At 43.4% G+C, this 18083-nt stretch overlaps 1 protein-coding gene across 1 annotated transcript in view; it reads left to right on the top strand.

The window, feature by feature from the left end:
• Window positions 1-18083, top strand: part of adamts7 (a disintegrin-like and metallopeptidase (reprolysin type) with thrombospondin type 1 motif, 7) — a gene marked incomplete at both ends in the record, with an annotated part of 73449 nt that overhangs the window by 26126 nt on the left and 29240 nt on the right. The window contains 5 exons of the mRNA XM_084437338.1: window positions 6068-6212; window positions 11560-11652; window positions 11982-12127; window positions 14627-14796; window positions 16493-16626. Coding sequence (XP_084293464.1) covers window positions 6068-6212; window positions 11560-11652; window positions 11982-12127; window positions 14627-14796; window positions 16493-16626 — 688 coding nt within the window. The remainder of the gene's footprint in view (window positions 1-6067; window positions 6213-11559; window positions 11653-11981; window positions 12128-14626; window positions 14797-16492; window positions 16627-18083) is intronic.

The following is an 18083-nucleotide window of genomic DNA, read 5'->3' as shown; positions in this document are numbered from 1 at the left end:
ACAAGTGGAAGTAAACCATGGAAGTAGTTTAAAAGCCACCACCAAGCATGTCAGAACATTGTCAGCGACATGAAGAAATGGTCATGTTTCCTATTTTGAATATTCATTTTACGAGTTACACATCAGGATGTAAATCATCCAACAGTGGAAAAACAACTATTCAATTACAATACCAGTCAAAAGTTTGGACTTTCTCATTCAATTGGTACTGCACATGCAATACATCTGCTGCCAAGAATAACATTACTTTAGTAGCATGTTTTAAAAACCAATCCAAAACCGCTGGGTGGTTGTGGTGAGACTAGTGCAAGGTTTAGGGAAACCGATGACAAGCAGTTGGTCAGCCACTCAGTTCATAGTACTCCCACTCCAGCCATGCTCCTGAATGAGAGAGTGTAATGCTGTGTTCACACTGGGCGCAAATGTTTCCTGCGGCGCAGGCGAGTTTACATAGAAAGTCAATACAATTTGTGTGAACTGGGCGACGGGCGGCGCGAATCGCAGACCTCGGCGGTGCAGCGGCCAGGATTCGCCGCGCGGCGACATTCGCAAAAGTTCCATTTTTTTTACTTTCTGCGGCGGACTCACGCGGCGACCCATTGATCCCGCGGCGAGATTGGGCGAACTGGGCGGCGTGAATTTTCTCGCCGCGCCCGGTGTGAACACGGCATAATACCCCTCTCCTTCACCATTTATGGCCCATCCCTATCCTTTTATGCCTAGTATGTCCAGCCATCAGACCATATCCCCTCCCTCTCTCTCCCTCCAGTCTCACATCAGTCTTTCTTATTATCACTCCCAACACCTGAAACTAGTACTGTAATTACCTCCCTTCCTCATTTTCGGCCCATGTCTGATTATGCCACCTCCCTTTGTCTTCAATTCAAAATCGTACGCTCCTTCGCTATTAATTTTTCTCTCTCCTTTGTGCTCGTTTCTTCTTATCTGACTGTCTCTCTTTCCCTGATACCACAAGGGCACCATTGTGCAGCTCAGAAAATTAGGAGTTCCTCAGGGTTCACTATTCGCCCCTTTTCAGATGTCGGCTTGTAGGTGTTCTTAATCGGGAATGTGTACGGGCATGCTGAAGCTGTCTGGTTCAGGTTATCATACAGATGGGCTTTGCACAGACAGATATCCCCTAATGTCTAGATCAGAGTATTTTGAATGCCGGTTGGGGGGAGCGTGGGTTTCAAAAAAGCCCCAAAGCTTTTCATGTGTGTAATTACAATAAAAAAGGAATCTGGATATTGCAGGGAGTACAGTTAATGTCTACGACTTAATTGTGAGTAGGTGGAAGGCCAGTATATTCAAGCAGGGAAAGTATATTCAAACAATTTGAAAGTTTGTTTTATGCCTTTGACATTACATAATACTATAAGCACAACAGTATACCAAACAAAATCCACTGTGTGTAGAACATGAAGCATAGATATTTCCTGTATAGCTTTCAGTCCCAAAGGCTGCTTCAAACCACTATTTTCTCTGAGAACCTAATTTCAGTGAACCCCAGAGTCCAGAGTCACTCATGGAGAACATTTTAATTGCTGTCTCATAGTGGTCAATATTATGTCACCGCCATGTGCTTGATATTTTGATTTGTGAACAACTTCCAAAGAGATTAGAGGTGAACTCCAAGGTCAAGGTACATCAGTGTCAGATCGCACCATCTGTCGCTGTTTGAGCCAAAGTGGACTTCATGGAAGATGACCGAGGAGGACACCACTGTTAAAAGCAAATAATAAAAAATGGAGACTGGAATTTGCCAAAATGCATATTGACAAACCACAAAGCTTCTGGGAGAATGTCCTTTGGACAGATGAGACAAAACTAGAGCTTTTTGGCAAGTCACTTCAGCTCTATGTTCACAGAGGCAAAAATAAAGCATACAAAGAAAAGAACACTGGACCTACTGTGAAACATGGAGGAGGCTTGGTTATGTTCTGGGGCTGCTTTGCTGCATCTGGCGCAGGGTGTCTTAAATCTGTACAGGGTACAATGACATCTCAAGACCATCAAGGCATTCTGGAATGAAATGTGCTGCCCAGTGTCAGAAAGCTGGGTCTCAGTCGCAGGTCATGGGTCCTCCAACAGGATAATGACCCAAAACACAGATAAAAACACCCAAGAATGGCTAAGAGTAAAGCATTGGACTATTCTGAAGTGGCCTTCTATGCGCCCTGATCTAAATTCTATTGAACATCTGTGGAAGGAGCTGAAACATGCAGTCTGGAGAAGGCACCCTTCAAACCTGAGACAGCTGGAGCAGTTTGCTCACGAGGAGTGAGACAAAATACCTGTTGACAGGTGCAGAAGTCTCATTGAGATTTACAGAAATCGCTTGATTGCAGTGATTGCCTCAAAAGGTTGTGCAACAAAATATTAAGTTAAGGGTACCATCATTTTTGTCCTGGCCAGTTTCATTACTTTTTTAAAATTGTATTATTATTCTGTTGAACCACAATTCAAAAGCAATGGAAGATTTTCATTAGTTTATTTTCAGTACATTTTTATTTATTATTATTTTTGTCAGTTTTAAGTTATTTCAGTGACCATTGTGGGTTTTTCTTTCTTTAACGGAAGGGTACCAACATTTTTTCTGTATTAGGCCTATGTACTGTATGGAAGCAAATGTTTGTGCTAGATGACAAGATAATAAAAATAACACATTTTATTTGTCATACAGTGAGACACAGCACTTGCTGTGGTGTTGGGTGTCGGAATCCGAAACACACACACACGCACACACACACAAAGTAGGACCGTCCACAGATTAAATGTTTCTCTGCTTTTAACCCATCCATGCTGTCCTTCCTCCAAGGGCAGCCAGGAGCAGTAAGCAGATGCATGAGCTGCGCCCGGGGACATAGCGAAGTTTTCTGTCCAATCCTGGTCAGGAACGGACAAAAGAGCGGTCTGTTCTAATGCATGTTTTTTATATTGGGGTTCTTGGGTGGAAAACCCTGTGAACACGGGGAGAACATGCAAACTCTGTACAGAAAGGCCCGGGAGATACCCCACCTGAGTACCTGACAACCCAGGGAGATACCCCCACCTGAGTACCTGACAACCCAGGGAGATACCCCACCTGAGTACCTGACAACCCAGGGAGATACCCCCACCTGAGTACCTGACAACCCAGGGAGATACCCCACCTGAGTACCTGACCACCCTGGGAGATACCCCTACCTGAGTACCTGACCACCCTGGGAGATACCCCACCTCAGTACCTGACTACCCTGGGAGATACCCCACCTGAGAACCTGACAACCCTGGGAGATACCCCATCTGAGTACCTGACAACCCTGGGAGATACCCCACCTCAGTACCTGACTACCCTGGGAAATACCCCACCTGAGTACCTGACAACCCTGGGAGATACCCAGCCTGAGTACCTGACTACCCTGGGGAGATACCCCACCTGAGTACCTGACCCCCCTGGGAGATACCCAGCCTGAGTACCTGACTACCCTGGGGAGATACCCCACCTGAGTACCTGACCCCCCTGGGAGATACCCCACCTGAGTACCTGACTACCCTGGGGAGATACCCCACCTGAGTACCTGACTACCCTGGGAGATACCCCTACCTGAGTACCTGACTACCCTGGGAGATACCCCACCTGAGTACCTGACAACCCTGGGAGATACCCCACCTGAGTACCTGACTACCCTGGGAGATACCCCACCTCAGTACCTGACCCCCCTGGGAGATACCCCACCTGAGTACCTGACAACCCTGGGAGATACCCCACCTGAGTACCTGACTACCCTGGGAGATACCCCACCTCAGTACCTGACCCCCCTGGGAGATACCCCACCTGAGTACCTGACAACCCTGGGAGATACCCCACCTGAGTCCCTGACCCCCCTGGGAGATACCCCACCTGAGTACCTGACCCCCCTGGGAGATACCCCACCTGAGTACCTGACCACCCTGGGAGATACGCCACCTGAGTACCTGACTACCCTGGGAGATACCCCACCTGAGTACCTGACCACCGTGGGAGATACTGTGAGGCCACAGTGCAAAGCACCGTGCTGCCATGCGACATGACAGGACAGCTGATGTTAGCCCACTGGCACCCACTCAAATATATTCACAGTAGCTGTCACGATAAAGGCTGTTTGGCTACTATCATAAAACTTAACAGATCTGCACATGTACAAGTGTGAAGTGCATTTTAGTTGTGCTCTGTCTAGCTTTTCGGCTATGTCTCATGACTTCATTACAGTGGGAAATGAAAACTTTTACAAAGAAATGTAAAATCTCATGTGAGCCTGTCATTAAAGGAAGATGCACTCTGAATTTAAGATTTTGAAAGTGAATTGTACCCGTTGTCAGCAACATGCAGTGAACAGCTGAGTAAAACCATCGCCTACAGTCCATATGAGAATTATTATAATTTTCTACACATCTGGTCTGTGCAGCTGGCATCAGGCACCAGATAGCTACCCCAGAATAATGTTAGCCTTATGCAGGCTTTATAAATGTCTCTCTTTTATTTAGTTCACCAGAGTTGTCCTTGTCTCAACTCTCTTTTCCAACACACCATTTGTTAGATCTAGTAAAGAATTTAGAAAAGCGATTCTGTGAATGCATTTAATCTAGGAAGTTAAGTGAGATTTATCACGCTCTGCACTTTATCAATTAATTATACAGGCAGCCACAGAAAAGGTAATTATGAAACAACCCTGTTGCCTGGGCAGTACTTTCTTGCCTTACCTTGGTAGACCTATATTTAGCAGGGCAATCTTTTGTTCCAGTACCCTACATCAAATGCACTGTTTGCTTTCGGTATGATGTTTTAGATTTAGCAATCTGTTCAGTTTCCCAAACCCACACACAAAATGTTTTGCATTGTGAATAGATGTTTGCCTGCCAGAAACTGTGCTAGTGATCATGTATTGTAACTGTGCCAGTGAGGCGTAGTTAGAGAACAGAACAGGGATAGGCTCTTTAAAGCACTTTATAGTTTTGAGCTCTCTGGGTTACAATAGGATTTGGTCTTAGTTAAGTTGAAGCAATTGAGAGACTATTCTTAGCCTAATTACTTTTCTCTTACTTTTCGTATACTTAACATTAAATCATCATGGTGTTATGTTACAAGACACCAGTGGGGAAGCAGTATCCTCATATTGATCAAAATAAATAAAAGCAGCATAAACATGATTCATAGCATTAAAATAGTTAATTGATATTTTGCGGAATAGGTTTTACAATGACAATCAACCTGTAATGTAAAGAAAAGCAGCAGAAACCCCCAGTTGCATCACTACAGTACTATCGCCCCATTGGACGTCTAGAAGTCGACATCACTTCCTCCCAGCCTGGACTTTCATGCTGCTGTCCCTCATATCGGTATTCATTCCTGTGGGTCTCTGCCCTAAGCTCAGCTATAAATCCTCTCTCTGAACTCGTTTGAACCCCCCTCTCCTCGACTGGGGTGGGGTGAGCAGTGGAGTTAACTTCTGAGGACTGGCTTCACTGTGATAGCGTGCTTGATGTGATGTGCCACAAGCAGCTCTGGCATCCTTACTAGGCACTCTTGTCTATTCCTCGCCTGTTTGGTGACGTTTCAAGCTATTTTCAACTCTGTCGCTATCAACTCTGTTACTTATCGCCTTGTCAGCTCCGTCACATAGCGGCATAGTTTCTTATAGACTGGAAGTCTGAAAGGTCGACTATATGCATGAACAGATAGACATGCTCTGTATTTGTGCAAGTAATGAGTTTGTGAGTGTATCCTGAAACAGACAGGTGTGTGCGTGTGTGCGTGCGTGCGTGCGTGTCTGCACGTGGATACATGTCTATTTGTGTGTGTGTGTGTGTGTGTGTGTGTGTGTGTGTGTGTGTATCTGCACGTGTGTGTGTGTGTGTGTGTGTGTGTGTGTCTGTGTCTACGCACGTGGATGCATGTCTGTTTGTGTGTGTGTGTGTGTGTATGTGTATGTGTGTGTGTATCTGTACATGGATGCATGTGCGTGTGTGTGTGTGTGTGCGCGTGTGCGTGCATCTATGTCCAGTACATGCCTGACCACTCTGGACATGCGTTTGTCCCCCCTAGTCGCGGCTGGGGTCGGTGCCTGGACGACCCCCCAGGGAGAGACGAGCTGGCTCTGAGCTCCGTCCCCCCCGGAGTCCTGTACAGCGCTGCCCACCAGTGTCGCCTGCAGTACGGGTCTGGCTCCGTGCTCTGTGACGATGTGGATGTAAGACACACACACACACACTCACACACACACACACACACACACACACACACACACACCACACAGACACCACACAGACACCACACTCACAGACAGACAGACAGACAGACAGACAGACAGACACACACACACACACACACACACACAGACTCATGTTCATTTGTGTCTGATATCCACAAACACTTAAGCTCAATCTCCTCCATATGGGAGGCTGAACACCACTGCTTCAACCTACACATGCAAAAGACAAAAACACACACACACACACACACAATCATCTCTACACAGTTCAGCCATGTGTCCATTAGATCTTCACCCACTCCTCCTCCTGTCTTCTCCTCTCCTCTAATCTCATGTCACACATTCTACACATACATTCTAATGTTACTCTTCTTCTTCTAGTCTCACCCCAGCTCACCCCACATCCTGCCTTCCCACCCCTACCATCTTCTTCCTCCTCCACCTCCTCCTCATCCTCCCTCCCCCCTCCTCTTCCCCTTCTATCTAATCATCACCCACAATCCTTCACTGGACAGTCTCTTCACTCACATTCAAAGTGCTTTACATGAGACATTAAAAGCATCAAGACAAAGTGCAACACATAAAAGGTCATATGAAACAAAATGCAAAAAATGACATTTAAAACAAATACGATACGATATAACTTTGTCAGCAATGCTGAAATTGATCTTGCGACACAGCTCACATACTGTATGCAACACAACAGTACACGCATTTGACAAACAAAAACAGTACTATATCCATACACACACATGGATGTAGCATGTGTATGGATGTAGTACCCTACTTATTATTATTTTTTGTTTGTCAAATACAGGGGAAAAAAAATACAGGAATAAAAGTTAGAGCAGTGCATGTCTAGTAGGCCTTTCCTTCCTTTCCTGTCTTACTCTCTCACCCGGCCCACCTCTCCATCCCTAGCGTGCGGTGATCCACCTGTTCTCTGACCACACAGAGATGTGGATTAGCCCCAGTCATGGTAAACACCTGAGTGAACCAGAGTAATATGCATGCAGGTGGCCAGGTGGGACCAATAACTTCAAAGGATCAACACATTGAATAATCCCACTTCAGTGTCGGGAAACAAGCAGCGTGTCAGGACACACACTAACATCCCAGCCAGGGGGAAGAGGGGCTCCAGGCTGCTCACTCTGCTCTGACATCCAGGGAAGCCCACTAGGACACAGTCACTGCTCTGCCAAGCCTCTTCAGAGCCTATGCCGCTAGAACCAAAGAAAGATATCTGAAATGAATCAGGCAATCCAATTTCCTAGTTTTCTGCTCTCTGCTTTCTTTCTGCCTTCATGCTCTGGGGTGCTCAAGGCTCTGTGTTCACATGTTTTTCCAGGCTCTGTGTTTTGTAAGCCAAGGCAAGTTTATTTGTATGGCACATTTCAGCAACAAGGCGATTCAAAGTACTTTACATCAAGCATTAAAAGCATCAAGACAAAGTGCAAAAAACACTATAAAGGACATTTAAAACAAAATGCAGGACAAATACAATAGAGAATAAAGAATAAATTTACAGTGCAGTGTACGAATTAATAATTAACTGGTCTAGTTATTTATAAATAGTTATTTGTAGTGTAACTAAACCAGATTTCCATAGTAACGGCCACCATTTTGTTCCATTAATTTGAATGCTTGATTGAAATTGAGGTTGACATTGTGTGCTTTGACACAGTATCATGTACAGTGAATTACATTTAGTTGCTCATTAGAGATCATTGCATTTAGCATTTTGAATACAGATCATTAGATGGCATTAAGTTAGACTTTGATAGCTAAAGAAGTATAAATACTGTATTTGCGTGAGGGAATGCTGAGAAAAATGTGTCATGTATGCAGATCAAAGGAGGAATGCCCACAAAAGAAAAAATGGTTACTAAATTGAATTATTCATAGTCTAACCACATGGAATTTGACCTTAACAGAATTTGACCTTCAGCAGAATCATGTGAAATCATATGAAAACAACTTCATTGTTATCATATAAAATTTTACTTATGTAAGAAATGTCACGCACACGCACACACACACACACACACACACACACACACACACCCTGTTGGGCTTGAGAAAGCTAATTTGCCTAGCAATAACCCAGTTGTTTTATAATGCATAGACACATTGATTGTAGAACAACAAGAACAACACCCATTCATCATGGCTGAAGAAGCTGCCTACTGTGACCTTCTTTCCCATTCACTTTTTTAAATCTCCATTTCGATAACCATGGCAGTCCAAAAAGCATACACCTTTACAAGCTATTAGCTATCTTCTTGCTAGTTGAGACTCAGTCTCAAAATTTACTTGAAAAGGTAATCAATCAACCAAAGAAGGGCATCATATCACTCATCAGTGGAGTTGCCAAACCATTGTTCAGATCCCTACACACAATTCTGCTGACCACAGAAAATGAATTAATCAGCCACTGCACATTTACTCCAAATGTCAATGCCTGAAAGCTACAACAACAAACCAAGTCCCAGGACCCAAATAATCTCCCATCTCCCTCTTAATGATAAACCCTGAAATCGACCTTTGGGCTCTTATCGCCCCCTCAACAGACAGGCACCACCCCCCCCCCCCCCCTTGCCTGAGAGGCTTTTAGCAGCACCCCTCCACATTGTCTCATGTCAGTATCTTGTTGTTATCATAGTACACCCCCCCACCTTAAAGTCTCTGACCCTAGGTCAGTCCTTAGGAAAAAGAGCTCCTAGACACAATTAGACCCCAGATTTAGAGGCGTTCTCAGGCCCTGACACAAGCCATCTGCTTGCCGATAAGAAAGCATGCTGCCCAGACAAAATGCTGAGGAGTGCAAATACTATGTGGCGCCCAACTTGGGTAAAATTTTACTTTCAGGGTACCACTATAGATGGTCTACTATTAGAAGATGTTCGACAAGCATTCAACTATACACTACCCAAACTCAATTCATAACTAGTTTTTCCATGTCAGTAGTGAGTCGTTTGTTGAGTTTGAACATCTGTTTATCATCTATAGTAGCTAGTGATGGGCAGTCCGACTCTTTTCAAAGATTCGGTTGATACATCTAATTCTACCGAACCTTTTGAACCGTTCAAGTTTTGATATTTTTTTGTGTGCAGACGCCAGCCCAGTACACACACATTTGACAGCTGATCCCACAAAACTTCTCTCCAGTGCAAAGAATGCATGCATTACCAGTCAACCTCTGTATTTACATTAATAAAGATAAAATGTTTGTAGTTCTGCTGTGTGCGTTATGTTTTTAAAGCTAGCAACAATCCAGTTTGACACAAGAGATAGCTCAACTGTTTACTCAAACTCTGCCACACATACTGACAATGATACACACACACACACACACACACACACACACACAGGCACACACGCACCACACACTACACAGCAGCTGATCCCATAGCAACCTACTCTATTGTTTGTGTCAATTCTGTCAAAGCTGGAGCTGGTGTGTGCATGACCTGTATGTCAAGGGAGGGAGAGGGTGGGCAGTATCAAAACAAATCAAATTAAACTTTATTTGTATAGTGCACTTCATACACAGAGGCAACACAATGCGCAGTAGTACTCGGATGTTCGACAGACTGTTCGGTACATATCGGACACTAAAAAGAGTTGTTCAAAAAGATTTGTTTGTTCATTTTCGCCCATCACTAATAGTAGCACCTCAGAATTAAAATGTTTCCCAATCCTGTTTTGCTGTGTCAAAGATTGGGAGCAGTCTTCTATTTTCAGAGGCATTTCCAGCCTTGGTTAACAGAAAATTGGTTTGTACAGTAGATAGTTAGCATGACAGTGTTCAGCTGAGCAGGTGTACATGATCCAAAATAGTTTGCCATACACAAGTACTTTTCCAAGATTGAGACTAAGTCAGTCTATGCTATGATTTCAGGGAACATATTTAACATTATTTAAATGTTCTCAACATTACATTTATCAATGGTTGGCGTTAATAGATCCCCCTAGCAAATAAAGTCGAATGAAGTTGAATTAAGTTGACCCGGTAGCATGCTATGGAACAGTATAAGGTGCAAGTTGGCACCTTGCCCAAGTCTAGTTGCATCATACTGTGAAGCATACAAGGTTTCCAACCTTGGGCCTCAGCGTATGCATAAAGTTAATAATCATCAGCTGGAGTCAGTGGACATTTGAGACACAGGTAATATCTTAGGATACCATTTCATGGACATCTGCAGTAAATACCTTGATTCTGGTTCTCTCCAAAGAGTAATCCTGGCAGCTTATCTCTGACATTTTGAAATGCCTTGTAATATTTGTTGTCTCTAGTCCTTTGCTGAGGTCAACTGGATTGATCAGATATTGCAAATGGAAAACATTCGCTACATGTGAATTTATGTGCACGACTTACTACAGCACACACGCAGTCACGTGCGCGCACACGCATTCACACAAGTTTAATGTCCACTCCGACTACTGTTTCGTGATTATTGTAATTAACATCATACACAATTGAATATTAACTAATATAGAACTAGAATGCAGACCTCCGCCTTGATGATGCATGTCGTCAGCATGTGCAGTGACATTAGGGTACCGATAGGCCTGCTTAGATGTGACAAATGTCAAAAATATACTAGTGGTACAGCTGGGGTTAGCCAAACAGGTGTTCTTCGGCTCTGGGCTGAGTTTCCCAGAGGCATCGTAGCGCTACGTTCATCGTAGCGCTACGTTCATTGTAGCGCTATGATGAACGCCATAACTTACGATGAACGTAGCACTACGATGCCTCTGGGAAACTCAGCCCTGCTCTCTGATGTAGCCTGTCTCAGCTATCTAGCTGGATATGATCGGACCGACAGCAGTAATCTACTGTAGCTAGCTACGAGCGTAACTAGCTAATTCAAAGCAGTTGATTTTCACTACCATGATTAAATTATTTCAGTCCTAATACCTGCGAAATAGCTAGCTTTGAATTAGCTAGTTACGCTTGTAGGTAGCTACAGTATATTACTGCTGTCGGTAGTCATATCTAGCTAGCTAGCTGAATCAATCCGTCCCAGCATACTAATGATTACGTTATAGCTAGAAGCTGCAGTAACTAGCCATGGATGTATTAAACATCATTAAAAAAAAAAAGACTGCTCGACTTAAAGAATCTGTCGACTTTAGGATCTCCAACTGATGATTCGACTCGTCGACTTTCAGGGGGCAGCCCTAGACATCCAGTACAGAAATCCTCCTCCCCCAGACTTGGTCCTGGGTGGAGGTAACTATCAGGAGTCAGAAGCAGTCAAGACAGGGAGAGCGGTATCTGTGTATCTGTGTAATGGGAGATGTGGTGGTGTTCCCTGTGCAGAACGTGTGCAGTACGCTGTGGTGCACCGTGGAAACCACCTGCCACTCCCGGCTGGACGGGGCTGTGGAGGGGACCAGGTGTGGGGAGGACAAGGTGAGAAGGCTGAGCACCAGAGCCACTGAACTGGTCATCTTCATCCAAAGATGTTTATGATCTCTCATGTTTATGATCGGAGTTTACATTTATTACACTGTAATACCTGTAGGAACACAATTGTAATCACTTAGGGACTGCTTTACATTTTAGTTTGTTTTTACTATGTAATTACTGTATATAGTAATACCTGTAGTAACAATTTTGCATAGGAACTGCTATATAATTACTAATAATTATTGAGACAATCACTACTGTACTTACAACCCAAATAACATGGGGATTTCAAAGTGCAACATTAATGATTGTGAGATGTGTGTCTTTGTCAGTGGTGTTTGGACGGGGAGTGTGTGGCCGTGGGCTCCCAGCTGGAGAGTGTGAACGGGGCCTGGGCTCCGTGGAGCGAGTGGTCAGCCTGTTCCAGGACCTGTGGAGCCGGAGTGCAGAACGCCCAGAGAGACTGTGTTAACCCTGTGTAAGATAAAACTCTGTCCTTTCATAAGTTTGTACACTGCACAGTATATTATGGTCTAGATCCTGCTTTCCACTAGCATTCAGCCTAATGTTAACTGGAGCTAGCATGGATTCTCTGAAACTCTAGGATTACTTTCAGAAATATCTGCATACTTCTGCTATACTCCCAGTAAGTACATAAATAAGATAAATGTTCCAACTCTTGGAGCGCCCCTTCACCAAAACACGATCAGTGTCAACATCCACCTACCCCGGACCCCCTTCTGTATACAGTACCATGTTCCCACTTGTGTAATAACCTAGGGTTATGTGTAATAACCTAGGGTTATGTGTAATAACCTAGGGTATACTGCTAAACTGTAATGCCATGGAGCTTCATTACACTTCCACATACATATATTAGGGCAGTCAATCGATAAAAAACTGTCATCAAGTTAATCACGATTAATCACCAGTATTTACGTATTATTTTTGGGGGGGAGATGAAATGACCTACGTGTATGGTATTAGAATAAAGAAATGCATGACATATTAGTAGCCTGGCATTCAGATTCAGGGGCTGGAGATGGCTCATTAGAGGAATCAGAGTTGTTTTTTTTCTTCGGTGGAAAGACACCACTGCAATATGTGCAAACAACTGGTTTTACCGAAACCTCCGCCTTGAAGCTTTTTGAAACGATATTCACCATGCAGAATGTGAATGTCGAATGTGAATGTTGAATATGAACAGCGACAACCTGCTCAGCAAATGATTCCAAACATGAGTGTTTACCTGGCTGATTTACTGCATCTGAAATGCCTTTCAGTAATTCAGACAGGTAAACACTCATGTTTGGAATTACAAGAGGAAGCTGGGGTCAATTTTGGAAACATTATTAATTTGCGTAAATTCTTTTTAACGTGTTAGTTTCTAGATTTGTCTACATACAAATGTTATCGATATCACCTTTAAAGGTATAATATGTAATATGTGGATTAAAATAAACATTTTTTCAAAAATAATACATCCATAGGGCTTTGCGAAGGCGGCAGAGTAAAAGTATTGCTTTTCCATAAAAAAATATATTTTGTCTGAAATTATTACATTATGAAATTTTGACTGCCCGACAATGACACACTGTTGATATCATACCAGCCAATAGTATTACAGCGTTGGTACCACTCCCCGACACCTTCTTCCAACTGTGTAAGAATGTATGCTGCCAAACTTTAATACTATACTGTAAGCAGTTGCTCTGTAACAATAAAACTGTTACCTCTAACTATAATAGGCATGTTATCATCTATCTATCTATCTATCTGTCTGTCTGTCTGTCTGTCTGTCTGTCTGTCTGTCTGTCTGTCTGTCTGTAACTGTGTTTCCCTCAGTGCTGATAGAATAACTGGTGGACATGTTGATTGATGGTTTGCAAGTGGAGCATCTGTCTTAAGACTCATTCTGCTTCCTTGTCTAGGGGGACAAATGTGAGGAAAGAACCAGGTTTAATTCACGTTGTTCCTCAACGAGCGCGGAGGTTGGGGGAGGAGAACAGCTGGAACTGTGATTTAGCCTCCGGTGCAGTAGATGTGTTTGAGATGCAGAGACTGGTTGAAGGACCTGTTAGCTCCCCTAAGCCCTTGGTCCTGATTATAAAAAGGCACTCTTTCAGTGCAGCTTTCAATTTTGTGTCTTATAATGACTTGAAAGTGCTCACTTGAGAATAACTTGGACACTATTAGCATTTGAAAGGTTAATGGCCATTGCTTGCAACTGTAATTGCAGGCTTTAGCACTGAGCTAGAGTCGTCCTGTAAACACTATAAGTCCTTTCGCCTCATACAACATACAACAGCCATCCCTTCACGCTGTAAACCTTTGAGATTCGGATGAATTTCATCCCCTTCATCTCTTTACAGTGTGAAGAGATGGCTGTTGTATGTTCGGTGAAATTAGTACAATTAGTTTACAAGTTACTGTTGTTTCAAAATGCAGAGGTGAAATGACCTATGGTGTTTACAGGACAACTTCAGAGCTTGGTAAGCATAAACCATGTAATTCCTGAACTTGAAATCCACGTATATCATACTTTTTCGAGCGTGCCCATAGCTACCAACGAGCCAGGGTGTGCGCTCCGACGTTATTGACACAGAACTCTGTACTGCACAAAACAGAAATATTTTAACCTGTACTAGTCAGATACATGCCAGGGGAGCCAAGAATAGGGCTAAACATGAAATTCAGTGTCCTCATCCTTTAAGTGTTTTAGTTATGTAACAGTAATGTGTCTCACATGGCCTACAGTATTATCATGACATTTGATGAAATACAACCAAAAGAATACCAGGAACTGATGTGATGTGCATTTATTTTTTAGTCAAAGAAGCCAAAGAAATCTATTGCTTGAGTAATGTACAGTCTGAATTGACTTACAGTACCTTTACTGTTGCATCATGTCAAATAAACAAATATTCTATAGTGCATTTTGAAAAATGCTTATGTCATGTCTCCTCTGTTCTTCCAGCCCCAAATTTGGAGGAAAGTACTGTCTAGGTGAACGTCGGAGATACAAGATCTGTAACAGCACTCCCTGCCCACCAGGCCAGCCCACCTTCAGACAAATCCAATGCAGCAACTTCAACACAATGCCCTCTAGGGGCAAGTTTTATAAGTGGATGCAGGTCAACAACAGAGGTGAGTGTTACGCTGCACGAGACCTTGCTCAGGTACTTCCCAGTACTTGCATGAGCCTGCCTGGACTGCTGAATGGGCGGGGTTTACCCCCTTACAACAATGTTTCCAATCAATGTCTGAATGTCACACCTGTGAATGCACTCTATAATCAACTACCTCATTAAAGCAGTGCTGCACTCTCTCTTTGTTGCTCTGCACCCTAAACAAAACAAGCTGGAAAACGAATTGGGGGACAAACTCTCTGGTAAAACAACAAGGCTACTATACTGTTGTGTTGACAGCTGGAACGTGTTTACAGCAAACACATTTGTTCATTCATCTGAAGCTATGCGTGCTGCAGGGCCATTTTAAGCCATTCCGTGACCCTGGGCTATCTGAAGGGCCGTCCCACGAGCACACACACACACACACACACACAGACGCATGGGGATTTACACAGCAGTGCATCGATCTCCAGGCAACAGAACCACTCTATTATTATAATCATAATTATTATTATAATCATAATAATAGAGTGGCCAGCATGAAGACTGAGTCAGACAGGCTTGCTTCAGCCCTGCCGTCAACACTCAGCCGAAGGAGACGAGTGCTGGGAGGAGGCAATTACCTCCATCAACTTCTCACACTCCAGCTGCAAGGCATGGAGCATCCTTACCAACCTCACTGGTAGATCCAGACAATCCCAAATCCCGCAAACAAAATCGCATCACAATTTGTGAAAAGTGAGACATACGAGGGCAAAGACCGCAAATTGTCACGTCTCGTGGCAAAAGAAGTGTCTGATAATTGAAATTGAACTGTAAAGAGGCATTTAGCCAACTGTCAACCAATCAGATTACTTGGTTGGATTTACTCATTGTAGAAGTGAGAGAAACTGCACCATGTGTGGTTATCTGCCCATCTTGTAGTTGATTATCCCATGCATGCAAAGGCACACTGGATATTTGCAACATTCCATCCCACCTTACATTATGACGCATATATTATGGAAACATCAGGAGCAAAGAACACATTTCCCCCCCTCACTTTAAACAGGCACATGATACAGTAAATCACTCAACGTACCTCCCTTTGGAAGATATGGGAACTGCATGAGCGATGCCCTGTCATACATTTTTCCAAGGAAACCAGTGTGTCTACAATACAGTTCACTGACTCCCTCGTGTGCATAGGCCACAGTGGAAGAATGTTGAGATAATTGAAAAGTGAACCAGAAAACCCCGCTAAATGAATGAGAGGTGATAGCACTGAGCCTTAGCAGGGTTCTACAAGTCTGCACACGGTCTGCGTATGGTGTACACACAGTCTGCACAGTCTGATGTTTTTTTTTGCTTCCCTCTGGAATATGCATACATTATATATGCATATATGGGTAGGAAAGTGCAACTTGCCCTTCTGTGGGTCTGTGCCAGGCAGAATGTGGTTTGACCCATGTGCGGTCTGTTCGTACACACCATGCCATGTTGTCAGGCGCATGGTGCGAGGAAATAATGGCAAAAACGGGCGCTAACAGGTCATTGACTCAATGAATTAAGAAATAATTTCAGTTGCAGACATATTCTTATAATTTCACTTAGAACAGCTTTTATTTAAGTGATTTCAAGATTCAAGATTAATTTATTTTTCCTGCGGGAAATTTCTCTTGGACATACAGTCTGCTAATTTCTCAAGCACACCCTGTTTCTCTGTCTGTCAGTCAATCCTTGCGAGCTGCACTGCCGTCCCCTAAATGAGCACTTCTCTGAGAGGATGCTGGACGCAGTCATCGACGGGACCCAGTGTTATGAGGGGAGCACAAGCCGAGACATGTGCATCAACGGCATCTGTAAGGTACTGGAAATCCTGCTACATCTCACTCTCTCTTTCTCTCCTTCAAATTCCTCCCAGCTTTTTATACACAAAAAGTGTACACACATCAAGTTGTTCTAGGTTTTCTATCAGCTTGCCTTGTTTGATAACGACTTCAAACATCTCCATTTAACAAGCTGGCTAATCCTCTACCATCGACCAAATATTGTATAATTATTATTTCTTAATTATTAATTATTATTAATATACCACGGGTTATGCTGCGGTCATAGGCATGAGGCCTGGAGAAAAACTTTGAGGTATTTCTTTGTACAGATGTGAAGTCTACCCATGGTGCTTGGGGACTGCATTGGACATTCACATTACATATAATCTAAGGAGTGGAAGAAGAGGGATTTAGTAATCACAACACCGCTGATCGTAGATGGAAAGCTTATTCAGAAAACAGATGAACTTTTTCTTAGAACTATAATGTCCATGGAGTGAAACATCCCAACAGTACCAAGACTCACAGAAGCTTTTCCGATTGTCCCACTGCAAAAGAGGTCGGGAGTTGAGTCCATCTGACACGTACAGTGAAGCCTAATGCATTAGGAGATGATATATCTCCAATCTTTAATGCCAACATAAAGACTTAACACATACAGAATACCAGATGGGAAAGGCTGATATGTGGCCTCAACAAGTCTGTGACCTCAGAAAGCATTCAAATATCTTTCAAACTTATTGTTCAGTTGAGCATGAATTGACTGCAATAAAGCTGATTCCCAAGCCCTGACATGCTTGTAGTTGTTTCTAGTTTGCTGACTACTGATGGGTCTGGTAGCATAACTTCAGACAATATTAATCTCCCATGCTCTTAGTTGTTTTTTAAATAAGTTGGGAGACGTTTATGTCTGGGGGCGGCTGTAGCTCAGTTGATACCACAGTTGGTGGTCGTTCAATGATCAAAGGGTCAGTGGTTCGAATCCCAGCTCCGACTGTCCACATGTTGAAGTGTCCTTGAGCAAGACACCTAACCCCAAATTGCTCCCAATGATCAGGTTAGCACCTTGCATGGCATCTGCCGCCATTGATGTGTGTGTGTGTGTGTGTGTGTGTGAATGGGTGAATGAGAGGCCATTGTAAAGCGCTTTGAGTGCCGCTAAAGTGGAAAAGCACTATATTAGTGCAGTCCATTTATCATGTCTGCCAAACTCATTTGAATACATATGAAGTATGCTTTACCTGCTAAAGTGCTTTTGGAAAAGATGCCTGCTACAAAATATATGAGTGCCATATAATTTGAATTGAAATGCTTTGAGAAAAGCATTATGTCACAAAGGACTTAACCGCAGCCTCAAGAGCATGAAGAATGTCTTAGAAATATCAAGGAAAGTCGTACTGCATTTTGCTCTCTCTATTCATTCAGAAGGTGGATATAGTGAACCCTGACCAATGACTATGGAAACGGATGCAGAAAATGGTATAACTCATGA

This window comes from Borostomias antarcticus (assembly GCF_949987555.1).
Source record: "Borostomias antarcticus genome assembly, chromosome: 4".
Taxonomy (NCBI): Eukaryota; Metazoa; Chordata; class Actinopteri; order Stomiiformes; family Stomiidae; genus Borostomias; species Borostomias antarcticus.
Note: the sequence above shows the minus strand (reverse complement) of the source record. Positions and strands in the feature narration are given on the sequence as shown.